The sequence below is a fragment of the Podarcis melisellensis genome, assembly GCF_964234715.1.
Source record: "Podarcis melisellensis genome assembly, chromosome: 8".
Lineage (NCBI taxonomy): Eukaryota > Metazoa > Chordata > Lepidosauria > Squamata > Lacertidae > Podarcis > Podarcis melisellensis.
Window position 1 is genome coordinate 42,590,594 of NC_138540.1, and position 26,807 is coordinate 42,617,400.

At 44.9% G+C, this 26,807-nt stretch overlaps 2 protein-coding genes across 6 annotated transcripts in view; both read right to left on the reverse strand.

Annotated features, from left to right (window-relative positions):
• Nucleotides 1–20,539, reverse strand: part of ZNF469 (zinc finger protein 469) — a 270,776-nt gene extending 250,237 nt beyond the window's left edge. For 2 of the 4 annotated variants that reach the window (XM_081920134.1, XM_081920126.1), the window contains exon 1: nucleotides 18,969–19,077. The gene's annotated coding sequence lies outside the window, so the exon portion shown is untranslated. Of the gene's footprint in view, nucleotides 1–1,828; nucleotides 1,848–18,968; nucleotides 19,078–20,426 lie in introns of those variants that run through there. The other 2 variants (XM_081920130.1, XM_081920132.1) reach the window with 2 other exon arrangements.
• Nucleotides 20,540–23,528: 2,989 nt separating this feature from the next.
• The window catches only part of BANP (BTG3 associated nuclear protein), a 146,843-nt gene continuing 143,564 nt past the window's right edge, over nucleotides 23,529–26,807 (reverse strand). For both annotated transcript variants that reach the window (XM_081920218.1, XM_081920219.1), the window contains exon 13: nucleotides 23,529–24,387. In XM_081920218.1, the coding sequence (XP_081776344.1) occupies nucleotides 24,316–24,387 (72 nt within the window). In that variant the 3' untranslated portion in view covers nucleotides 23,529–24,315. The remainder of the gene's footprint in view (nucleotides 24,388–26,807) is intronic.

The following is a 26,807-nucleotide window of genomic DNA, read 5'->3' on the forward strand; positions in this document are numbered from 1 at the left end:
TTTTTGACATTGCTCTCATCAGCTTTTCCATCTGTCCTTGAGCACCGAGAGATAGCAAAATACTATTTGGAATAAGAAGAATATTTAAAACACAATATAAATATTGTTGACACTGCCTGCGATATCTCACTCACCAGGGCAAACGTGTTTCATTAATCTTCCCATGCCCTTTTATGCAGGATATCTTATCTTGGGATCACTCCTGAGCTCACTCCATAGGACATCACAAAGCTACAGTTACGCCAATAAAATATGGATTAAGCATTATTAATATTTAAGTGATGGACCCAAAGCATGTTCCTAGGGGGTTGGATTTCTGCTTGAATTTTGCTCAGTTCAGAACAGAGGCACTCTTCCTCACCCCAATTCTACCTGTGGTACCCAAAATGTGGATCTCTGTTTTGTTTTGGTTTTGAATATTTGGAAGAGATGTGACAAGTGGATACATTTCTGCCGAAATATTTTAATTGTACTTTTATCATTAGGTAGCTTTTATTTTGTTGTGATCTGCCCCAGGATACCTAATGATGAGGAGTGCTATAGAAATTCTATAAATAAATTGCGAACACATGTATATAAAAGCAGATCCTGTACATCAAAGCACTTGCAGAAGCCCAAACATTTTGCCATGAAGAATTGATCTTTGGTTTGTTGGTCAGTGTAACCAATGTATGATTTCTGTGATTCACTGCATGCTACCAGGATCCAGAACAAACTTGTCCTAAGTGCTGTATGATGGATAGATGGGTGGATAAATGGATGCAAATGGATTAAAGGGCAGATTGGTGGGTGGGTACATACATACACAAAGAGAGATTTATGGATATAAAACTTATTCACAGAAAGTTCAGTTTATGCCACAATCTACTCAGTTCCAAATACACGTGCATGTCAGAACACACTCCCCAAGCCCACCTGTGCTGCCCAGGGGAGCTCATATCAGTATTTAGAACACATGCATTGCATCCAATCTTTGGAATTTCCAGATTAAAAAACATTGGTTCTCAGGTTTGGGGGCCCAAAAAAATCCCCAGCCAGAGGTCCTTGAGGTTTCCTGTCCAGCAGAGCAATTGTATCAACAATATCAAACTAAGAGCATCAGAAGTTGCTGTAAACGCAAGCCTCCATCATCATTCTAGCAACTATTCCCAGAAAGTATCCAAACATTTGCATCTGCAATTTTCCCTGGCCTTCATATAATTCATAAAATAAATACAGATGACTTGAAGCAAAGGCACAGAATCTGGTTTTCCCCCAATGAAAGGTTTTCATGAGCTTGTCAAACATAACTGGTCAAATAGTGCAAGCGGGAATTCCCAAAAGACAATTTCATGTCTTCGGCTGGGGAGGGCGGGATATAAATAAAATTTATTATTATTATTATTATTATGATGGCTGTTACCAAGGGGTGCAGGTTCCTTCCAAGATTTTCAAAGGAACCAGAAAAAATAATGCAAGAAACTGACTCTTCTAAGAGGATGCTGGGGGGTGGGGGTGGCCAAATTAGCATTCTGAAAGAAAGTATTGAACAAACCCAGGCTTTACAACTGGAAGACAAAATATGTGGATTTCTACATATTTTGGATCCCTCCCCCCTTATTTGGGCAGTAATTAAGCGCATTTGCAATAACACTCACAAAAACGGAGTCTGTTATCTTTGCTGTGTTTTACTTCCCACTTTTATATTGTATTATTTTACTGACAGGAGAGTGTGCAATTCAAACTGTCAAAACATTGCGATAATTATTATAAACTGTTAGGCCACAAATCATCGGCAATCCCCTGTTAAAATAAACATGGGGAAATGATCATATAATCAAGCCCCCACCTGTTTTCAATATCCAACTCCTTTCAGGGGAGTCGCCGTTTCTCTCCTTGTTCGGTTTTTGAAAACACAGCCATCACCGCTCTGTCAGCAACTGGTGCATCAGGGGGCCAAGCCTGGGCCCCTGAGAGATGTCCCTGGGTCCCCCTAGCTGCCAAACTCAGAGGCAAAACAACGGAGGTATGGAGAAAGTGGTGTTTTTGGCAACAGATCTCACTGGCTGGCCAATATTGGAATGGTGTCTGTTCCCCGAGATCAATTTCATTGGTACAGGGAAATCTAAAGGGAACTCTTGTTGCAGCAGTCATTAAGCTCAGATCACCGTATATTTAATAGCACAAGACTTCTTCCCCACCTCCCACCCCCCAAAAAATGAATCATTGGAACTGCCATTTACGCCTCACTGTGTTACAATTCCCAACCACCTTGACAAACTATGGTTCCTGGGATTATTCTGGAGAAGCCTTGGCTGCACACACACACCATACATTTAAGGGACATGGTTGTTATATGAAACAACGGACTGCCATCAGCTGAGCCACTGCAAGGGAGAGCCTCTGGGTGTCTGTGACAAAAATGGAATTGGGGTGGTGAGGCTGAAATCAGAGTGAGACCAGAGGCATGTGCAAAAATCCCCTTTTCTGTGCCACTATTAAAGAAACAGGCAGCCTAGCATCTTCCTTTGCATCTGGGCCAGTCTGCACAGCTCCTTTGCTACTCACAGAGGCAACAGGAACTGGTCAGGGCTTCTCTTGAGCCTGGGCTCCATCTTACAATTTATTTTGAATGCTTAAGTTTCAGCCTCGGAACAAGAGAAGTAATTCCAAAGAAGAAGATGCATCTGGGCATGTGCAAAGTATCATAAGATGCCCCACCAGTACAGGCAGGCATGGACACACACGCTGGATTTCTATTGACCCTAACATTTCTAGTGCAAATAATGGAAAAATTTACAGTACTAAAAGTCTTCCCCCCCCAAAAAAAAATGGCATCAGTTTGTTTTTGTCAGCCATATTTAACAACAAAGGAAGGTTGTTGCTCCTTTTCAATGGTGGAACAGGCTCACACTCACATCGAAAAAGATAAGCAAAAAAGAGGTTTTGTAGTACCTTAAATATGAAACATGGGTGGACCACAGTTCATATTAGCAGATGCAAAAGTATTACGCTGAGTATAAATGGTTGGAAGGGCATTGCAAACGGTGAGGTCAGAGCAAAATGCAATGCAGAAAGCAAAGTGATAATAATGTAAACAGTAGTCATCCACAAAACAGTTGCTGGTGATAACACAGGCACCCTGACATTGTATCTTTCTGATGCCACCAGACTCCCTACAAGAGTCTCACACAGCTGCCCCTCTGGAAAGAGTTAACAGAGAGAATTGTTTCAGGATGGGCCCGTGCTGGGGCCAAGTCTGCCATCCAGCCAGGCATTGCGGCGACTCACCAAGGTGCTGCAATCCATCACAGCAACGCTGCGAGCAAACTCAATGCAAAAAGTCAAAGTGAACCCAGCAGAAGCCTCTTGGTGACACGCCTTTTGCAATTGCTGCTGCAGTCAGAGCCCATGATGGAGAGTAGCACCGTTAAATAACGCTGAGTGCAGACGTGCTGGAAAGGGACCCATCAACATTCATGAAGTATTGACCTTCAAGTCTCCACCTCTCATGAGTTATGGGCCCTCTCCGACCGCCCCACCCACCCGCCCTTCTGCACTCCCCCACTGGTGTATATAAATTGAGGCAATGATTTATTTGCATCCAGCAAGGAAAAACAAGTGGGATATTTTACATATTTATATCATAAGATAAACCGATACTTAAGCTGATCAAAGTGAGCGGAAGATCTGGAGGCGATTACTGCGGCTATTTGTTTAACAGAGGTCACATTGCACATGGAGTAGGCAAATCGGCAGAGGGCCTGCTGAGCATCTGTTCGGCAGTCTGGGAGAAGGACGGAGACGGCAAAGGCCAGATCCAAAGCCAGAGCAAAGGGGAAAGCTGTGGCCAGAACTCTGGGGCTCAGCAGCCCAAGGACCTCAGATGAGCCCAACCCTCAGGTCTCTTGAATCACAGGCAAAGGAGCAGAACATGCTGCCATGTTTACACCCAGGGCAAAGTACCTGCCAGTCTTACCCAGGAGTGAGTAACCTGTGGCCCTCAGCCTAGTCACCCACAGGTAGCAGAGAGAGAGAGAGAGAGAGAGAGAGAGAGAGAGAGAGAGAGAGAGAGAGAGAGAGAGAGAGAGAGAGGTGGCAGAAAGAGAAAAGGGGGAGGCCTCACCTTGTTTTGGCTACAACCCTTCTCACTCGTTGCTGTCAATAGGCCTCTCCTCCATGAATTTGCCCCATCCCCCTTTAAAGCCATTTAGGTTGGTGGCCACCACTGCCTCCTGTGGCAGTGAGTTCCATAGTTTAGCTATACACCGCATGAAGTATTTCCTTTTGCCTATCATGAGTCCTCCAGCATTATGCTGCATTGGCTATCCATGAGTTCCAGTGTTATGACATAGGGAGAAAAACTTTCCTCTGTCCACTTTCTCCACGCTATGAATAATTTTTATGAACTTTTATCAGGTCGTTTCTTACTTAACTTTTCACAAAACTAAAAAATCCCAAACACTGCAAGCTTTCCTTGTAGGGGAGTCACTCCATCCCCTTGGTCATTTAGATTGCCCTTTTCTGAACATTTTCCAGCTCTACATTATCCTTTTTGAGGTGAGGCGACCAGAAGTGCACACAGTATTCCAAATGATTTATAAGGCTCACATGCCTCAGTCTCAAACTCCTGTGAACCTGGGCAAGTGGTGGCAGTTCCCAAACAGGGGAGACAGCAGTACTAGGTAGAAGCAAGGGGAGCCTAAGTAGAAGAGCCTCACTGGACCAGAAGAAGGTGGGTTCACCCTATTCCAGCATCCTGTTTCCCCACTGGCTAATCAGTGCCTCCTGCTGATACGCAGGTGTGCAGCAAACTCCCACTGCCTGTGCCACTTTTAGGGCACTTGAGATGCAAGGCTGGCTATCCACTGCCTTACTCCAAACCATTCTTGCATTCAGCTGCCGCCCCTTGTTGATATGCTTGCCCCTGAGCCTTTGAGCCTGCCACTTAACATTACTCAACAGTCAATGAGCCACTTAACAGGCGGCTAATGAAATGCACAAGAAATTAAGCAGATCGTTCATTGTCAACCGCTCATCCCCCAGAGGGCACACAGTCAGATTTCGCTGGTCAATCAGGAGAAACAAATGGGCTTATTCCCTTCATGCCGCTAACAGATTAGGCGCTAGAAAAACAAACTTTAGAGGGTCCAAGGCTTGTGAAGGTGGAGAGAGAAGCAAAGATGGCACAGCCAAGTAGAATAAAGAGCAACAACCACCCCCAAAGATAGATATGTAAGATTACACAGCTACCATTTCTCAGTAACCAGTGTACCCTCAAGTGTACATGGGTGTTTTTTAAAAGTAATTATTTTGATTCCCAGGTTGAGAGTCTGAACTTCAGCCTGTACAATGAGATAATAGAGAAAACTCAAATTTAGGGATCATATCAACCTTTGAACCATACTGGGAATGGAATCAAAGTATAAACATTCATTAATAACAGGTTCAAACTCTAAATAACTCTTTCAACAGAAATCAGCCCAAACGAACAAGATAATGAAGTAATGAAGGGCGGGGAGAGAACAGTCTTCTTGCTTCACTGAACTTTAGACAAGCTTTTCATATTAACTCTGGGGGTGCTAATCACAGGCTGGGGAATTCAAAATGGACCTTACTTTTACTCTGCTCATATCTGGCCACAATCTGGCCATTCTGCCTCTCCAAGGTACCAGCAGCTCATTCCTTGCTCACTTCTTACCCAGTGTAGTCTAGGTGTGGGGAACCTTTGGCCCTCCAGATGTTACTGAACCAAAAATCCCAATGGCCAGGGATGATGGGAGTTGCATTTCAGAGGTTCTGGAGGGTCAAAAGTTCCCGACACTCAACCTAACTGAGGGGTGTCCTGCTGGCCACAAAATCCAGCTTTTAACCAGCAAGCTGAGCCAGTTCCAAAACAAGACCAGAGGCTTCCAATGACACAAAAGCCAATGGAAATAGCATGTTTTTATGTGCTTTGTTTCCATCCCCTAAGCTTGACTTGATTGCACTGTGTTTCCCCTCCTAGACACAACATCTCAGCTCAATAATCAACATTAACACACTTAACAATTTGTATGAGCCTCACCTCCAACTACTATGTTAGGGTTGGGGGGACTGGATCTGGCCTGGTGACTGGATTCATATCTCCCTGCCCCCAACCCCAAGGGCCAAATAGGTTAGCTGGGCTGTGGCTGTCACCTTGGCCCCTTTCCTCAAGGTGTCAGGGTTATTTTCGGGAAAGTGGGTTGCTGGCATTCCTACCCTTTGACCAAAGGCTTGAAGAGCCCCGCCATGACAACCAATGATGCTCTGCTGGCATTTAGCTTTAACTCTTCAGGGCCAGCAGTGCTTTTCAGGGGAAGCCCAAGTCTGCTTGCCGGTTTCTACCACAACCTTAAAACCCTCTTTCTGTCACATAGAGACAAGCCGGAGGGAACTTGTAGGTCAGCAGAGGAGCTAGTATTTTGCTCTTTTCGGTTTGCAAACCTTAGGAGGGAGATCATCTCAAGCTATTGGTGGCTGGTCATGTCTGGTGATCAGGTCTCCAGACCCAACACATGAAGTTGGCCAAAGGAGACAGAGGGAACAAAAATAACAGGAAAGTGTATGACTTTCTCTCAGAGACTTCGGGGATACTTCTTCAAGGCAAAAATAATAATAAAAAAATAAAAGCAAAAGACGGAACACATTCAGTAAGAGCATAAGAAGAACCTGCTGGATCAGGCCAAGGGCCCACAGTGGCCAACCAGATGCCTCTGGGGAACCCTCAAGCAGGATCTGAGCAGTAGAGCACTCTCTCCTCCTGTAGTTTCCAGCAATTGGTATTCAGAAACATTACAGTTTCTGACTGATGAGGCAGAGCACAGCCAGTTGATAGCCCTTTCCCCCATGAATTTGTTTAATCCTCTTTTAAAGCCGTCTAAGTTGGTCGCCATCAATGCCTCATGTGGGAGTGAGTTCCATCGTTTAACACCACACACTCCTGCAGTTTAGCACACTTGTCTGCCCCCTCTTTCTTACACAGCATAGCCCCGGGGGGCTTCAAAGGCTCAGTGCGCTTACGTAAATAAGCTTTCCTAATGTGCAAACAACACCAGGGCAATAGCAGTGGGATTAATACCCAAGACTTCTAGAAAGTGAATGTTTCCAGTTCCTTTGTTTTGGCTTCCAATGGAGATTTCAGAAGAGGAAAAGAAGTTTTTGGGTTGCTTGTGTGAGTGAAGGTTTGGCCAGCAGCAGCAGCAGCAGCATATGGAGAGAATGAAATCAGCAAATTACAACACACCAGTAAAACAAGTGTATGCCTGGCCTGGATGGAGAACACAATTGTTGCAGGCTCAAATATTTGCTGTGGGTGGGTGGGTGGGTGGGTGTGCACGCGTGCACGCGTGTGCGCACACACACACACACAATGTGTCAACATTTAGAGTCACAAATCCTTTTGTGCATACTGCATAAAACAACATTTAAGATGCTTCCTCTTGTGGTCCTTTCAATGCTGAAGAGTCTCCTGCTCTGTTTGCACAGTTTAAACTAAACAACACCTGTACAGACTGCTTCTACCATGTAAGATGCGGGATTTGGGGAAATTTTAATTTTAAAATGTGTACGTTGCACCTGGTAGCTTGGCACCAAAGCACCCCTTTTGCAAGCCAATGAAGCACAGAGCAAAAGTTTACTGCTTCCCCCGCTGCCCAAAGAAATGAAGCTGTGCAGCCCTCAGCTTCATTAAGTGAGAGCGAAAAGGGATGGAGCTAAGTCATAAATAGTAGCAGGAGGAGAGACACATTAGGCATCTCAGGCAAAGAAGAACAGACATGTTTTCGACCGAGATTTGAAGAGAGATAAAGGCGGAGGCCGTTCCAGATGGCAGGAGGAGCCGCCACCGCCAAGAGGCAAACATGTGAGGGCTGGGCAGCTGCCTGATGCCAAACACATGGTCACCTGCTGTTGGGATGGGGAAAGGGCCAAACCAAGGAAACAGAAGGGTTAATAGAAGCCAGGGCTCTCTGGAGGAACCTGCCTGCAATGCTGGGGAGGGGAGGGGCTCCAAGCATGTCCTGCTTTGGCCCCAAGGAGATTCAGGTCCAGCCCACTGAATAAATTGTGCATGGTTAAGCAGCTTTGCTCTTTCTCCCCCCTGATCTGATGTGTCTTGCTCTCGCCAGCCAGGAGGAGGGCAAGAGGGTGGGGGCAATGCAGAGGCCTGTGTTTTGAACACCAAGATTCCACTTCAGTAGGGATGGGCAATTATTTTCAAATTTAACTTATCCCCATTTCCTACACTTCCACTCTAAAGTTTAGTTGTCCACATTTCCACATCAGTTTGCAGATCTTAAAAAAAAGCCCTCATAAAAATTCAGCAGTATTTTAGTGCCAAGTTCTCTTAATAAACACATTTTTGCATGCCGTTTTGCCTAGCACAGACATTTTTGCAAAGCAACTTCCCCTTATATAATGCAGTTTTTGAATGTTATTTTCAACGATACATACATTTTGATGCACACATTACTCTAGCACAGGGGTCAGCAACCTTTTTCAGCCATGGGCCAGTCCACCGTCCCTCAGACCATGTGGTGGGCCGGACTATTTTTTTTGGGGGGGGAATGAACAAATTCTTATGCCCCACAAATATCCCACAGATGCATTTTAAATAAAAGCACACATTCTACTCATGTAAAAACACCAGGCAGGCCCCACAAATAACCCAGAGATGCATTTTAAATAAAAGGACACATTCTACTCATGTAAAAACACGCTGCTTCCTGGACCGTCCGCGGGCCGAATTGAGAAGGCAATTGTACCGCATCCGGCCCCTGGGCCTTAGGTTGCCTACCCCTACTCTAGCATATGCATTTGGATGGAGAAATGTGTTGCAAAATTCGGAGAAGTTGTGAATTCTGATAGATGGTTGCGTTTCAGTTTGTGCATTGTTTCAGAAAGTGCAAATTAGGTACGTTCACCTTTAAATGCAAACCAAAATGAATTTCTTCCCCCATCCCTCCTCTTTTGTACTCCCCCTACCTTCACAGTAACCTTTTCCCTCTCGGCCTTTCTGCACAACTGTTCTCAAGGCCGCGAGTCTACAGAAAGGAGGAGGCTGAACAACAGGCAAGCTGCCCAGTATAAGCCAGAAGGAAAAGCAGCATTTGGATCAAGAGAACTGCAGATTTTGATGGTAGGTACACCATGCCCTGGACAATAGGTTCAGATGCAACCATCTTCTGAAACGATTAGAATATCCACAAGCTGTCCGTATGGGTCTCACCTGAGCATGGGAAGCAGCCACAACTCAGTGGCAGACACCATGGCTCCTAGATCCAATCCCTGGCACCTCCAGTTAAAGACTCTCAGGTAACCTGGCTGGAAAAGATGCCTCTCTCCCTGGGTCCTCAGAAATCCCCTGCTGACCACAGCAGACAATGGCTGGGTAATCAGGCTGATGGCAGGTCCTGCTTGTAGGCTTCCCATTAGGGTATTAGGCTGGCCACTGGATGCTGGACTACCTGTAGATGAGCCCCCTTTGGCTTCAAGACTCTTCTGGGGAGGACTTTTGGTAATATGGTGCCCTGAGCAAGGACAATTCCCCCCATATAAATATAAGTTGTTTATCATGATTATGATTCTCCACCCTGTGCAGGGGAACCACCTAAAAGGTAAAGGTAAAGGTACCCCTGCCCGTACGGGCCAGTCTTGACAGACTCTGGGGTTGTGCGCCCATCTCACTTAAGAGGCCAGGGGCCAGCGCTGTCCGGAGACACTTCCGGGTCACATGGCCAGTGTGACAAAGCTGCATCTGGCGAGCCAGAGCCGCACACGGAAACGCCGTTTACCTTCCCGCTAGTAAGCGGTCCCTATTTATCTACTTGCGCCCGGAGGTGCTTTCGAACTGCTAGGTTGGCAGGCGCTGGGACTGAGCAGCGGGAGCGCACCCCGCCGCAGGGATTCGAACCACCTACACTGCCTTAAATCTAGCACTGACTCTTACACTCTTATGATTTAGCTCACTATTTTAATGCAAAATTCTTAGGAAGAGCAGCACAAGCCTTCCATGTTTGTCTTTCCTCTGGAGGGAGGCTCACACAAGGGACGCCGGGCTTTGTATGCTAACACAAACCCCACCACAAGCCAGCTGAATCCCCCACGAAAGATGTGAAAATTTCACATCATCTGCACCGAGGCCATGTGAATTTGCTTCCCCCATCAGATCCCCAAGCAACTCCTTGCTCTGGGAAAGGAGATTCCTTTTTTGCAAAAGGGACCCATCAAGCAGGTGGTTCTGCCTCTTCCTATTCATTCCCATGCATTCATTTGGAGCATTCGGCTTCCTCTTCGGGAAAGGGTGGAGAGAGGTAACCGCAGCCATCTGTCTCCTCTCAGGCCACTCCATTCCAGGCAGCAGCAGCAAGAGCAGCAGGTGGGGATCTTGCGTGCAGAGCACGGGCAGTCAGAAAGGGCCCCGGGGAAGGCTTGGAAAGGAGAGCAAATAAAACCTTTTCTGCTCTCAGGTTTGGAAGAGCACAGAGGGAGGCTGATGTCAAAAGCTGGTGGTGGGGTGGGGGAGTGCCTGTTTCCTTGCCAGCCGTTGTTGTCAAGACCCAGATTGCTCTGCAAGCAAACACACCCAGCGCCAAGACACTGCTTCTCGCGCCCAGCTTGTCATGTTTGGGTTGAAGTCCTTTTCTTGACAAGACTGAGAGGCTCTTGCACACCCAGCCCAAACCCACCCTCAGGACAGATGCTGACTCACATCTGGATGCAGCCCCTGAGCTGGGGGTTCACAAGGAGGCCCTGCCCTTTGCTCAAAGCTCTCTCCAAGCGGCATGTTATCAGATCAGGAAAGGCTGGCCAAGATGGCAAGGCAAAGGACTGGCTGCCATGGCTGCTGCAGCAACATTAAACTGCTATTAACGCTTTCTAATCTGAAGGGGGAAGGGGGAGGCCTCCTTGGAGCCACTCGCAGCTGTCTCTGATTAACATTTAGTGCATTTAGATGTCATTCCCATTTAAAATCCTGTAGCCATCTCTCAAGTCCCTTTGGAAGGTCCTGGCGCAATTGTGTGAAAACTTAAAAGCCCATAAACAAACTCATCCATCACCTGCTTCATGACTAATGGGTGTCCGCAACAGAAACTCAGCTAAGAAAATGAACTCAGCTTTGCAAATAGCGCATCCTGAAGACAGCACCACGCTCAAACACATTCAGATTTATGTCTCACTTCAGATACCTAAGCTAGAATTGCAATGGCCACACACCAGTCATGGGTGGTGGGAATTTTGCAGGCTCTTGAAGGTGCAAGGCTAGCCAGCAAATTGCTCCTGCAGAGTTCCCACCAAACAAGGCTTCAGCGGGAGACATTTCCTGGGGATTATGGCCCTGTGCCCTCCCCCTTTTATTAGTTTTCAGCTTTTACATGCCAAGTGTACATTATTGTGGGAAAACAACCCGTAAACTCATGTTGGTTTCCAAGACGCTTGCATATTCAATGGCTCAATCAGACTTGAAAGAATCAGAAAACTGCAAAATCAGGATTTACAGATTCAACCATTTCATTGTCAGGTTCTACACTTAAGCAGGAAGAACCAACTGCACCAATATAAGATGGGGGCACCTGGCTTGCCAGTGGTACATGTGAAAAGGATCTAAGGGTCTGGTAGACCACAAGCTTAACCTGAACCAACCGTGTGATGCAGCGTGCCGGGGGACGACCCCTAATGCTATTCTAGACTGCATTAACAGAAGTCTAGTGTCCAGATCAAGAGAAGAAATAGTCCCACTCAATTCTGCCTTGGTCAGACCACACCTGGAGTTCTGGCCAGCACAATTTAAGAAGGATATTGACAAGCTGGAACACATACAGAGAAGGGCAATCAAGATGACAAAGGGTCTGGAAACCAAGCCCTATGAGGAACGGTTGAGGGAGTTGGGTATGTTCAGTCTGGATAAGACGAGACTGAGAGGAGATATAATAGGCATCTTCAAATATCTAAAGGGCTGTCACATGGAAGATAGAGCAGAGGCTAGGACCTGAACCAATGGATTCAAGTTACAAGACAACAGATTCTGACTAAACACCAGGAAGAACTTTCTGACAGTAAGAGCTGTTCAACAGTGGAATGAAGAAGGTGGTGGACTCTCCTTCCTTGGAGGTTTTTAAGCAGAGGTTGGATGGCCATCTGTCATGTATGATCTAGCTGAGATTCCTGCATTGCAGGCAGTCCCTTCCAGCTCTACAATTCTATGATTCGTTCTGAATCTAACTTCAATGGGACACTATTTTGCAACTGGTTCCAGCTGATTAGGGGGGGCTGTCCTGAAAAAATCCTGAAAGCCTAAAATCTGCCCAGCATCTGGTCTAGAACCTCTGATCTATGATGCCCCCCCATCCCAAACTGTCAATCTGCACACGCTCAAAAGCACTTTCTTCTTCAGTACTGCTTTGCACTCTGTGGTCTGCATCAATAATGTGATCTGAGCCTCAATGTGAGCAGTGGGTCCTGGGGGGGAATCTAACATTCTAAAGAGCAAGCAGTGCTAGACAGGTCTCTCTGCAAAGTCTGGGTCAGCATTAAAGCAAGAGAAAAGGTGGGGGGAGGAAGCCGTTTTGCGGCAGGACAAGCCAAGCATGTCAACTTTATTTCCCAGGAAACAGGAAGCTAGTTAGAAAAACCAGCCACATGGGACCACCAGGCAAAAGAAAGGGCTCAAAACCAACCAGAGAACTTTGGGGCTGCAAGTTTGACTTCCTTCAGTCCCAGTCACGTTGTGCATCCAAACCAATCAAGAGTTTGGACTTTTTTAATAAAAGAGAGAGTGAAAAAGGTAAATATCCCAACAAGCTCACATAATTAAGTCCTCCTCAGCTCTGTTTACACTGACCCCTTTATAAGCCCTTAGCACAGAGCCAGAGAACACAGCCAGCCCAAGTGGATGGGAAAACAGGAACCGGTGTCTTTCAAACATAAAAGAAAATGTATCTAGACTGCAGCCTCCCAAAATTGACTGGAAATGAGTTATTCCATAGTCCCCATCATCCATCACGGTTCCCTACAAATGGCCATAATTCTATGACCCTATCAAGTTGCAGGGTCTGGGAGAAGGGGCAGGCAGTCAAAGTGGTACACAAGCAGATGCATGGTCCAAAAGAGGCAGAAGCCAAATTCTAGAGCAGCAAGCAAGGGACAGAGGGACCAGTGGTGGGTATGCCTAGAGCTTGGTGAGCATGGATTGGCCTGTGGGGCCAAGCTGGTAGAAAGAATGCTCAGGCAGGCTGGTGCTGCAGTCTTGGAGGTTCAGCAGGAACAGCACATATGGGTGGCACCAGAAGGAAGGTGACAGAGCCTAGCCGAAGGTCCACTGGTGCCTTGTGGACACCATTTGTCTAATCCTCTTTGAAAGGCACTCAAGTTGGTGGCCATCACTACTGCACATCCTGTGGGAGCATATTCCATAGTTTTAGGAAAGAGCTGGTTATAAATACTAGGAAGGGAGGGAGGGAGGGAGGGAGGGAACTACTTCAGTGCTACCTTTACTTGGGATTAAGCCAGGAACCATCATTATTACTTGTGCTCACCACAGCCCGCCCAGCCCGCTGGTAATTCATATCTTCAGCTTTTCTTAAAACAACAGTTCTTAGCCTAGAGAGGCACAAAGCCATCCAGAGAGGGGAAAGGTAATTTCTCAGACCAGTTGTCATTTCTGGAAAGGATTACATAGGCGTAGAGGTACAGCAACCAGCTATGACGCATTGACAAATAAGACTCTGCTCACGCCACACATCGTTTCATCGTCCGTCCAAAAAAACCATTATCACAACACAACTGCCATCTTATCAGCTTTTAATATGCAACCATTGAAAATCTTTTGCATGCTACATAATCATTAGGTATGCACTATAATGTGATTCGCCGCCCCCGCATTCATGAGAAACCGTAAAATCTGATGAAATTTCCACCATGACTAAACCATGAAATGGATTCATTTTGCCCTCTCCACATGTACACAGGCTTGGGGTGCGTGCCCATGCAAAAAGGAAAAGGAAATAAAAAGCAGAAATCTAAACAAACTTTCTGAAGGTTTACAAGAATAACTGGAAAAGGTTCGTTTTTCGGCCACACTTCGGATCAAATGCCTCTGAGTCCAGCACTGGAGGGTCAAAGAGGTAGCCTACTTAAATATACGCTCTAGCGTTCCTGCACATTGTTTCCTCAATGTGCAAAGTTAGGAACTATTTTTAAAAAATATATACCGGTATATTTGCTGATTAAGGATAGAAAAAATGGAGTGAATAGACTTTATTATCACAATGCCTTTCTGTATACCACCAAAGCAGCATACTAAAAGCAACTGGAACGGCCAAATTAAAAAGATGTGAAAGCAGAGTGAACCAGCACGAACTACAGGGGAGTGCATCATTCCACATTGTGGAACGGCACTGGAGAAAGCCCTCTCCACGCAAGCCCATTAAGCTGGCTTCTGCAGGTGGAGGTGTTATGCTAGCAAAACATATGCAGCTTCTGATTCACTAAGAGTGGCGTTACTATTCCTCTCTCCTTTGTAAGGGTAACAGTCTCAAAAGAGCCTCTCCTGCAGATCTCACCCAAGCAGGCTCATAACAAGACAGAGAACCAGATCGCAAGCCATTTAAGGCCTTAAAGGTCAAAACCTTGAATGGAACCTGGAAAACAACCAGTAACCAACATGTCAAAAGAGCTCTGCTTCAGGGTTTTATCTTACGCTCCAAGTTCAAAAAACAGAGTTAAGCATGTTTAAACTAGGTGACTTAACTAGACCCACCAAATTTTGTGTTGCATTGTGGCTCTTTGAGTACAAGCTTCAGGGACAGTGGCAGATCTTGGGGGTCTCAAATTTCAGCAGCACCCTGTGCTACACCTAAATTTGGTGCCCGATGTAAATCATACTTGCGGCACCCCCCAGCAGCACTCCCGAGGCTTCGCATCCAGTGTAACCGAACTAGTTGCACTCCCCTAAATCCTCCTCTGCCAGGGCCTGTTTCTACAATCACTGGACATGTGACAGTTGCAGGAAAAGGCTCCATCTGATGTGATAACTCTCCCTAGCCCACTGCAAGCCATCCGTGCATTCTCTACCACTAGGTAGAGGATGCAGTTTAGAGGGCCTGCACAGAAGCAATAGAAAAACTAGGCCCCTAACCAGTGCCAAATTCTGTGGGGGGGACAGGAGATAGGCCATGAACTGGAGACAACTATATTAATAGGTTTTTTCCTGTGCACATCCAACATGCACCTGTTTCCTTCACCCTGCACACCCAATCTCTCCAGCAACCAATTCATTTCACTTCATATTTGTACTCTGCCTTTTTTGTCTGAAAGGAAACCCAAAGCTTCTGACAACAAGATCAAAACAATCAACACAAAACAAGCACAGATAGACATAAAAGGTACAACCAGTATGGACCCAACATACATATCTAAACAAATTCCATATTAGGAATCATTAGGAAAGAAATTGAAAATAAATCTGTCAGTATCATAATGCCATTATACAAATGGTGTGACCGCACTTGGAAACTGTGTACGGTTCTGGCCATCTCACCATGAAAAGGACATTGTCGAGTTGGAAACCAAAATGACCAGGGGGGTGGAGCAGCTCTCCTAGGAAGAAAGGTTGCAGTGTTGGGACTTTTTAGTTTAGAGAAAAGGCAAGTAAGAAGTGACATGATAGAAGTGCATAAAATTATGCATGGCACAGAGAAAGTGGATTAAGAAATGTTTTTCTCCCTCTCTTGTAACACTAGAACTCATGGACATACAGTGAACATACATATGTTTGAAGATTCAGGGCAGATAAAACAGACAAAATACAGGCAATGCATAGTTAAACTAAGGAACCCACTCCCACAGGAGGCCGTGATGACCATCAACTTAGACGGCTTTAAAAGAGGATTGGACTAATTAACGAAGGAGAAGGCTATCAATGGCTACTAGCCAGGATGGCTATTGCTCTGCCTTCGCAGTCTGAGGCAGTAATGCTTCTGAATACCAGTTGCTGGAGATCACAGGAGGAGAGAGGGCTCTTGTGCTCAGGTCCTGCTTAAGGGTTTCCCACAGGCATCTGGTTGGCCACTGTGGAAGGGGACATTGGACCAGAAGGGCCATTGGCCTGATCCAGCAGGTATCTATACTTATTTTTAAAAAGTACACAGTTTTTAATGCTAATTTGCTTCCTTTCTTCTGGTGATGCATTTCCACTCAAAGCATCTCTCCCCAAAACTCCCACCGGATCAAGCTTAGTGCAAACAGAATCAAGAGCCGTTAAAACCATCTGGCGAGGTCTCAAGTCTCCCACATGGCCACCACCACAGCCACAACAAATAGTCTCACTTGACTCCCCAGAGACCTCTCCTCTCCCTGCAAGGGAGACCTCACTGAGAGAAGCCTGCCACACTCGTAAATCTACCTGCCTCAAATATGGCTCCTTCCGAGATGCACAGCTGGAATTTATGGTTTCTAAGGAATGGGGAAGGGGGGATACATTTATACTAGGAAAATGTGGCTGTCCCATTAGCCTGTCTCAAAGCTTTGTAATGGAAAACATGCACTTAACAAAAGCAGCATGGGGGAAGAGACAAGAGCGGAAATCAAAAACAGAGACCACCCGGAGTGCGTTGCCAAACCTCAAAATAGAAAATAATGATTGTCGTATCTGGGCGGGACAAAGGTGGAGCCTTTGGGGTCAGGGTCAAGAGTGGGTCTCGGAGTTGAGCAAGGGGGTGGGGCCTAATGGGGTGGAGTCTAGTGTTGTGAGGCCCCCATCAAATTGGGGGAGGAGCCTGATACAAAATCTGCTGATTCCACTACAGTGTATAGCGGAGGACCAGGGGATAGTTAAGGGTGAGTGTGAAATTGATTTTTCCATGGGAATCGGGGGGGGGGACTTCACTTCCTCCACCCCAGGCTCATAGAATGTTCTATCATGTGTTCATCCCATCCACCGCTCACTTTTCTTCCTTTGCTCCTGGCCCCACTGATCATTTTTATTTCCTGGCAAGTGGACCAAAATGCAAAACCACCAGGCAGATGAAGTTTCTTATTTTTTCCTGGTTGGATGGCAGCTTTTAAAAGTTTGACCTTTAAATCCCTAAACATGCTAGCACCCAGTTATCCCAAGGCCCTGCTTGCAGGCTTCCCAGAGGCATCTGAGCTGAAGTCAGGCTCCCACCCAAGGACCTACCCACTAGGGTCCCAATTTGGATGAGGCCCTCCATGCTGGCAGTTTGGTTTTAAATTTTTTTTTAAAAAAAATACTTAAGGGCTTGAATACGTAGCTAGTGAAGCCCTTAAGCACCAGGTGATGTTTGTGTCATTGTCAGAGGCTTTTAGCAGGAAGATGCTTGTATTTGATAGATGATAGATAGATAGATAGATAGATAGATAGATAGATAGATAGATAATTTATTATGGTCGGAGACCAGATACTTGTATTGAACTTGTATTTGATAGCAACTGCATTTGATCTTTGACCATTTTAGATTTCAGAGGGATATAACTGGAGCCAAGAGAGGGAAGAGAGATAGGGCAATTCATTTGGACTATTGCAGGTTCAGCTGAGAATCCTTTCTTAACCAATTTAAGGAAGAGGGTGTCAAAGCCTATCTCTTGGCCTGCACTACCCCCAACCCCATCACCACCCTGTGACTAAAAACAAAATAAAACTTGAAAGCCTGAGTAGCAAATGCAAATATACATAAGCTTATTCATTTCTCATAATCTATTCTGCTTCCTCTGTTCATAAGTAGCATGAAAATACACGTATTTCCATTATTCCCTTCTCTGACTGCCCCTCTTCCCCCAGTTTCCAAACTTTTTTCAGGTATTTCTTTCTCTTTCCTTGCGGAAACCACATTTATAGAAAGAAGTATGCTGGTATTTTCCCCAAGCCAATTTGTTGTGCAGTGTGAAGCAGAATCCACAGAAGAGTCCTTTTGAATAATCAGACATAGGGTGAGTAAGCATCATGACCAGACACACAAAAATGTGTCTTTCACACACAAACACCCACACTCTCAAAAGAGGCAGCCTGAAGACTCCTGTGCAGCTTGAAAGCTTGCATCTTGGCTTGATCCAGAGGAAAGATATTGGCTGCCTTTCTCATTCTGTGGGACAAACACAAATGCAAAAACTTTGACCCACCCCAGCACTATTGTTCATTCAGAAAACCATTCAGCTGTAACATTATCATTATCATTCATTACATTTCTATACCACCCTTCATCACAGGGAGTTTTATAATATAAAAACACAAAAACACACACCGTAGCAACAAATAAAAACAAACAACCTCCCACCCCTCGGTTTAAAAGGCCATAGATTGTTTAGACATTTCATTTATGATAAATTCGTAGTCTGTGTGCTGGGAGGAGATTCATGGCCACACTTCACTTTTTTAAGGCAGGGCAAAGGGACCTACAGATGGGCAATGCCCCCTGTTAGGTCTTTCCAATGCATTCCCACATTGGGTTAAAGTGGATGACTTGACATCCCCCCACCATCTGAGGAAACCCCTAATGCTTAAAGGTCACAAGCTTAATAAGCACAGCATCAAACAGTCTTAATGCATGGGATGACCAAAGCAGGCAGCTACCCAAACCAAAAAGAAAAGAGCCTTTTCCAGAAGCTGCCTGAACATTCACAGATTAAGAGCCCTGTGTATTTCTCTCTCTCTCTCTCTCTCTCTCTCTCTCTCTCTCTCTCTCTCTCTCTCTCTCTCTCTCTTTTGTTCTGGGTTCTTGGCAGGTGTGCATGTATCACAGATAACCATCCCAGGACATTTCTTTGACTTGATTTCACCGGATCGTAACAGCATTTGCATAAGCTGTATTAGACTGTTCTTGAGCCCCTGGTAGCAAAGCAGGCTTCTGTTCTTAAATTGATTCCTGTATCCGGTCCTGAGGCCGTCTCCGAAGAGAAAGTTTCAAAACCTTTGCAAAGCTATTTCACAGACTGACACTTTTCTCTCTACTCACCGAAGTCGGAAGTGATGGCATTACATATCTGTATTCTCAGTGGTGCTGGATTCCTTGATGCTCTTTCCCTGGACTTCCTTTGACATGGGAGCTGAGCGCAGCAGTGAGGAGAGTGACGTCTGCATCCCCCTCTCAGCTGGAAAGTCTCAAGTTCCAAGCGAGGGATTCCCTTCCCACCCTCCTCTCTGCATTCTTAACCCTCCTCCTCCTGGACACAGTCAGGAAAGATACTCTCTGCAGATTCCCAAAGGCAAGAGGAGAATGAGGAGGAGAGTGCAATGTTGGGAGAAAGCATTAAGACGTTTCTGCTTTTCTGGCTCAGCTCTGTTATACACACATACACATGAAAAACCCGCAGTTTAATTCAGCTGTTGTAGTTTTGTCGATATTATGTTACATAGGGGAAGAGCCACAGCTCAGTGACATGGCTTTTGCTTTGTGTGTGGGTTCCTGGTTCAATTCCCAGTGTTTCCAGGTAGGGCTCAGAATGTCCCTTACCTGAAATCCTCGAGAGACACTGTCAGTCAGTGTAGACAACATTGCTCTGGATAGACAATGTTGCCATTTCAAAACTGGCTAAAGACATTGAAAGCAGGGAACAGGCTCATCTCTCACAAAGCAATTGCTCACAAAGCAATTGCCTGCACTTTTTGCTTCAAAACTTTCATTCCAAAAGGTCTACTTACTTACTTTTCTTTAATGAAGGCTCAGAATCTAGGCCTGGTCCAGCAGTGACTGCCTCTGATGGCCCTGCATCCAGCTGCTCTCTAATTTTCCAATAAGCCTATCACACATTTTAGTATATATCTTAAAGAAGATTGTTACTACATGGTTGATGCTGAATCCTTCCCCTGCCCCTTTTTTTTTAGAGGGAGAAGAGGAGCTTATCTTTTTTCTCTTTCAAGGGGACTTAACAGGAGTCAGTACCAATTAAAGCTAAAACCACACAGCACTGAGAACATAAGAAGAGCCTGCTGGATCAGAGCAGGGGCTCATCTAGCCTGGCATCCTGTACTCACAGTGGCTAATCAGATATCTGCAGGAAATGCACAAGCAGGTCCCAAGCACAAGAGCACTTTATTCATTTTTTAAAATTTACTTTTCGACTTCCAAAACGTTTGGAAACCAAAGCGTGATTGGCTGCAGGAAGCTCTTGCAGCTAATCAGAAGCCGTGGCAGCCCCGTCGGACATTTGACTTCCAAAAATAGTTTGCAAACCGGAACAGTCACTTCTGGGTTTGCGGCGTTTGGGAGCCAAAACATTCGAGAATTGTTTGAAAACCAAGCTATGACCCTATACAAATGTCTTAATCAAATGAACGATGATTCAGGGAAATAAAGGCAAGCATAAATTAGCATTGCTTGAAAACAGGATAAACCCATTCTCCCCCTCCTAAAACAAATAAAATATAGGGATCCAGACTGCATAAAAAAAAGTAAAGTGTTGGCTTTTCTTACCTTGTTTTGCAAGGAGCCTACTTTACGGTTGCCTGATTGATTCCACTTTAAAGCAGTTGTTTTTCATTGATAGAATCTAGAAAAGTTGGGTTTTTGAAATGTTGTCATTTCTAGATACGTAATGTCTATTCTGTCCCACCACAGAACTCTATAATCTTGCTGGACATGCAAATAATATTTTTTTTCCCTACTTGCCTCGAAATGAGAGAATTTCCCTCCTGTAATTTCACCAATCAGCAAATGTAGGCAAAGTTTTAAGTCACATAATTTAATCTGGTACAGGAATATGGCTGTTCTTGGCATGGGAGATGGAATTTCAAAAGCCATTTTTTCTTCCGTTTTACACAGTCCCAGAGGTAAGTGATGAAGTCCAAGGTCAGGCAGGAAGTCTGGGAAAGACTTGGCAAACCAAAACTCTTAATCTTCCTTCTTCTAGATTAAGGTACGTGGCAATCTGTCAAATTTGCTCAGCCTAGCTTTCTATTTAACTACACTTTAATTTATTATTAAAGGGGGGGGGGGAGGAAATACACTACCACAACAGAATTGTCAAGCCCAGAACACATTTTTGTTTCAAGTCAAAATATCTTTCCCCAATTGCAATTTCCCATACATATCTGCTGCTGAGAGCAGATCCTTTGTAAAATTCTCTTCCAGACTAATTCATTATACTGCAGGAGAGAACATTACTGAAAATTCCCAAAATGCTATTTTACAAGAACAAGGGTGTTAACCTTGGATTTCTTGCCATGTTGTAAATGGCTAATTGCATTCCACCGTGCAAAATTCCCTTTGCTGGATTCTCCACTGTTGCCCTTTGCATGTATCAAGTAACACTAATTTACTGTGCTACCAAATAATCCCAAATGGCTCAGCGCAATTGCGTCTCCTTGCTCATTCCAGCATACTACTAATGCACACACACCCCCAACCAAAATTCAAAGCATCATTTTCCAGGAATGATCTTCGCGTATGCACGCACAAACACACACCCTTGCATTCAGAGAAAAAAAAAGAAATCTCAGCTAACTGCTTTGAGATCTATTTGGAAGAAAGACATCCCACAAGTGTGCAATGGTTATTTTTCATGTTGCAAAAGATGGGATGCCAAAGCCAGTTTTCAGGAGCCATATAACCAAAAGAGAGGGGGGAAGTGGGGGAAGAGGAAAAATTTGATTGCCAGGAGGTATATGGGTAAAATCAGTCTGCAATCATTTTCAAAATGGAATGTACTACGTTGTATTTCCTAATGCCCTGCCTCCAGGAGGTGGTGGGCCTCAAGGCATGCAATGAAGTAGGATGCATTTAGATGCCTGGGTGCAACTCATAGACCTGCCCATGACATACATGGCTTGAACTGGCCTGGCACCCACTTCAGTGACATCATCATCATCATTTCTATACTGCTCTTCATCTGAGGATCACAGGGTGGTTAGCAATACAAAGACACAAAAATACATAATCTAGGAATAAACGAAACAATAAATCATCCCCACACAATTTAAAGGGCCATAGATGGTTTAATTATCCAAAGACCTAGGAGAAGAGAAATGCTTTTGCCTGGCACCAGACAATCTTACTCGGCTATGAGTGATCACCAAAGAAGTAATTATGGTGCCGGTGAGAGCATTCCAGGGGAGAGCAACCCACAAATAGGAAGCCACCACAGAAAAGGTCCGATCTTGTGTTGCCACTCTCCGGCCCTCTCATGAAAGGGGTACACAAAGAAGGGCCTCAGGTCGCAGGGTTTGTGTCAGTTCATATGGGGAGAAGGATTCCTTCAGGTATTGCAGGCCTGAGCCATTTGAGGCTTTATAGGTCAAAACCAGTACTTTGAATTGGGCCTGGAAATTAACTGGCAGCCAGTGCAGTCGGGCCAGGATCAGTGTAAAATGCTCAAACCGTCTTGCCCTGGTGAGCAACCTGGCTGCTGAATTCTGTACCAGCTGGTTTCTGAATCATTACAGAAGTTAGACTATCCCTGTCTAGATAGGGGGGCAGCTGGGCCCAACCCAGTTATGACTATGTATTCACTTCAGACAAAGCATGAGTCTGAGGCTCATTTCAGAGATATTTGGCTCTGAGGTAGTATGAGAGAAAGCAGGCTGGCTCTGAAGCTTTAGAACCAACTCAAAGCGGGGGGGGGGGAGTTATATTTTTTTGTTTAGTTTACTAGTTTGATACTCTTTTGTACACTCCTCCAACCTCACCAAAACTGGAAAATGCCTGCCAGAGGGGAAGGGAGAGGCCGGGAAGGGGAGTGTAGTTTTGTGACTGGCAGGTCTAGCTTTCAGCAACTATAGCAGGGCTCTCTCTTTACTTCCAATTTACAGTGTTTTTGGAAGGGATGCAGAAGTAACATATCAGCAGCAGTGCCTAGGAACACCTTTAAGTTGTATGCCATGTTCATGCATACAACAGGGATGCCTATGCCTGCAAATTTAATCCAATTCTGCCAATTGCATACAATTATTGACACACCCTTTGTGGCCTACAATTTTGGAAGAAGAGGCAAAGCAACCTGAAGTGCTTCAAATCTGAGGTGTGACGTGATCTAATTCTGCAGCAATGAACTGAGGGAACCTCTATCCATCCCAGCAAGGAATGTTTCTTTCGGTGAAAAGCCCTAATCCAAGTATCCATGTTCCAAAGCCCCAATTTTATTTTATTTTTTACTTGTAAGAGAAATGCTGGAATCTATCCTTACTTATTACTGGGACTGTAGGAAGTGATGCATTATGACTGTATTTAGTCCAAAACATAGCTGCTAGGGTGCCAAGTGTATCTGGGCTTTGGGGTCATATCACCACTGTGTTTAAACAGTAACACTGGCTTCAATCTCAACTCAGAGTTCAGAGACCTACTTTTAAAGAGCTAAAGGATCACTTGTCTTCACATCACCCTTGGATGTTAAGATCATCTTCAGATGCTCTGTTCCAGGGGGCCCTGTCACTGAGGCAGGTGGCAATGAGAGTGAGGGGGCTTTTCATCCTGGATGGAGAATGTCTGAGTAAAATTAATGTGGGAGTAAAGCACTACTATGTGAAAAGGCAAGTCTTTCAGAAGAGTTATATTCCACAGACAGGCAAGAGAAGGATGCTCTTCATAAATACACATTTATTTCTTTAGAAATGCATAATTACAAGTGTTGGATAGTAGTTAACCCCTCTTTAGAAAAGTAGTTAAGCAACAATATCAACAAAAAAGGCAAGGGTTGTATGTGTATGGAAATTTGTTCTTTTCCTTTTTAAAAAAATTTATTTCGGTTACACTGAAACAAAACAGAAAAAACAGCAGCAAAAAAGCTAACAATTGTGATAATGGGCTTCCCCCCATTTTCTTTCTTAAATACATCCATCTCTCTCTCTCTCTCGTTATAAACATAGCAAATTAAAAAATTCTTCTTTCAACAGCAAAATATATTTGCACTCTTGATTCTTTCTGTGTGGTAAGGTATGTACTGCAAGACAGGCAAGAGTCTGATAAGGTATCTAGAGACGTTTACAAGGATGAGTCACGGAGATGAAAGGTGGCACATCAATTCACTTGTAATCTTTTGAATTAATTAAGGTTAGCTAGCTTTCATCTTCTGCAAAAACATCTTTTTCTTTCAGGTATGGCTAAACCACGTCCATTAGGAGTCTTTTGTACTGGAGTGAAAATGATGGCAGTTCTCTTCATCCGCACATCAGATTCTAGGGAGCTCCTTCATATGAGGACCTGTGGGAGGGGGTTCCAAACAATCAGTTCAATGGAGTGGCTCACACTCTTATGTACAGGAGAGGCTAGGGAGAATATCCTCCAAGCTGAGAAGATCTTCAGCTGCCAGACAAGGTGGCTGGAGTGGAGTTTGGTGGTGGTGGTGCTTCTGCTTCTCACTGACTCCATTTCACTGAATCTGAATGCCTCCGTGGTCTATCTGCATTTCCGGCTGGATGGCTGACTGAAGAGAATCTGTGCTCTGCACAAGAGAGAGAGACAGACAAACATGCCACAGGTTTACCATTATTAGTAGGCTTGGCCACTCAGTTCAAGGGTGGTTAAGACCTTCTATCCTGTCCAAGCAACCGCTGCCAACAACAAGAAATCCTAGAAGCTCTTGAGATTCAATGGAATAATTCCTGTGCTGTGTCAAAACCAAGGCTCATTTAGGTCCAACCATCTGGCTCTAAGACAAACTGTCTGGGACAATCTCATCCTTGGTTGCCTATCCTCAGACTCTGGTGGCCATTAGTTTTGGCATTACAGGCAAGCCTTAGTAAATCTTTATTTAAATGTACCACCTGGGCTCTGACTAATTCTGATGAATCAGCCAATATGATCTTTTGCAATGGACCAGGAAATCCCAGGCTTACTCTGCCCTAGATCCTACATCAGAAAACTGTTCATAAAGGAGAGGATGCCCTCTTTTCATAGCAATGTTTCCACATCCAAATCTTTGATTAAGGGTTTTCAGGTCTGGAGTCAGCAGCAGCTCTGTGCCTTGGAGCAGCTATGCATTTGGTTCCTGACTCAAATCTACAACTGTCTGCCATGACACCTCTATAGTCGCATGAAGACATCATGTATCTGACTCTGCCAACAATGTCAGAAAATGTATGCCAATGTTCTAGGAGAGTTTGAGTGGCTGGAGACCAGAAGCTGGCAGAGTTGGTACCCCATTTAGACTGCCTCCTTGTAATAAAGAAGAGTTCTACTCTTCTTAAACCCAGCAGGTGGTGGAACTAATCTGAGTAATAAAAATGGAGCAACAAGACACCCATATACAGTGGTACATTGGGTTACATATGCTTCAGGTTAGAGACTCCGCTAACCCAGAAATAGTACCTCGGGTTAAGAACTTTGCTTCAGGATGAGAAAAGAAAACATGCTCCGGCAGCGCGGCGGCAGCGGGAGGCCCCATTAGCTAAAGTGGTGCTTCAGGTTAAGAACAGTTTCAGGTTAGGAATGGACCTCCGGAATGAATTAAGTACTTAACCCAAGATACCACTGTATTTTTGTTTGCCTTGCAAGTCCCTGGGGTGCCAAGGTAAGAACACTCCAAAGGACCCCAGAGACCTCACTGCCACCTTACTGTATTACTTCTAGAAAACAAGTAGGAAAGTTGCCAGAGATTGGGGGAATACATGTTTTGCTATAACGTGATACAGTGAGACACTTTTGAAAGTTCCAGAAAAGGCCCCAGGAGTGCTTTCAGCACTATTTGGATCAAACACAACCACTTGTAGGAGATTTAGGAGTAGCTGGCTCTTATTAGCTGAAATAGTTACATTCCACTCCTGAATTATTTTGCTTTGCCTCTTCCAAGCAGCAGTGCAGATAGAGGCAAATAATTCAGGAGCTGAATGTAACTATTTCAGCCTTCTTGGACAGAAAGAGCTATCCCTTTTCAGAAGCAGCATCCTCTTCACTCTCTTATTCAATCGAAGGCAACATACTGGGATAGCCACTATTATCATCATCCCCACCACCACAAATTTATTAGATTTAGAGGATCAATAATTTTTCAATAAATAATCAATAAATATTCCTTGGACTGCTTACCAAACAGTACAAAAGTATTGCTGAAGATAATCTGGGAAGGAATTTCTGCTATGCGAAAAAGAAGACACACAGAGTTGATGCTATCTTCATAGGCCTAATTAGCCCCAATCCTCACTCTCCCCATTTGACCCACAAGGATTATTTCGGCCAAGCCATGCCCACTTGTTCTGCACTGAAGTCGTATACACTTCAGCTGAAAGCAGCTGGTCGGCAGTGCCTGCAAAACACTTTGAGTGGGGCTAAGTAAGACCCACCAATCACTAGGTCCCTTTCAAAGCACTCCACAAGATAGTGCTTTGAAAGGAGCTCTGCAAGCAAGACACTTGATATCACTGCAATGCTGGTGACTGGCCCCACCCACAAAGGGTCAGGGAAATAACAATTTGGCCCACCTGCCACATCCAGGTCCCCACCCCTGTCTTAATGCTGCATAGCTTAAGGCAGAGATGAGCAGAAGGTAGATCAGGATTTACAGGTATATTTCTGGGTGATCTGCAGCAGTCCAACAAGTGTTTCTGACTTGTGACTGTTGAAAAAAGCCATTAAGGAAATGGCTTTTCCCATCTAAATTAGGGTGCTAAAATCAAGAATGTTCAGGGTTAACCTGGAGTGGACCATTGTGTGAAAGGACTGGTACAATAAACAACTTCACAGTGCTCAGAGGCATCCTGTTCTTTAATTCGTACTGTATTGTCTTTTCCAACTGTCTCCAGTTGGTAGATCGAGGCGGGGGGGGGGGGTTCCATTAAAAAAAAAACTAGGTAAATTTGACCCCGGCTTAAGGTGACATCTTCTTTGCTACATTCCACTGTGACTATGAGTACAGGCAAAGAAGAC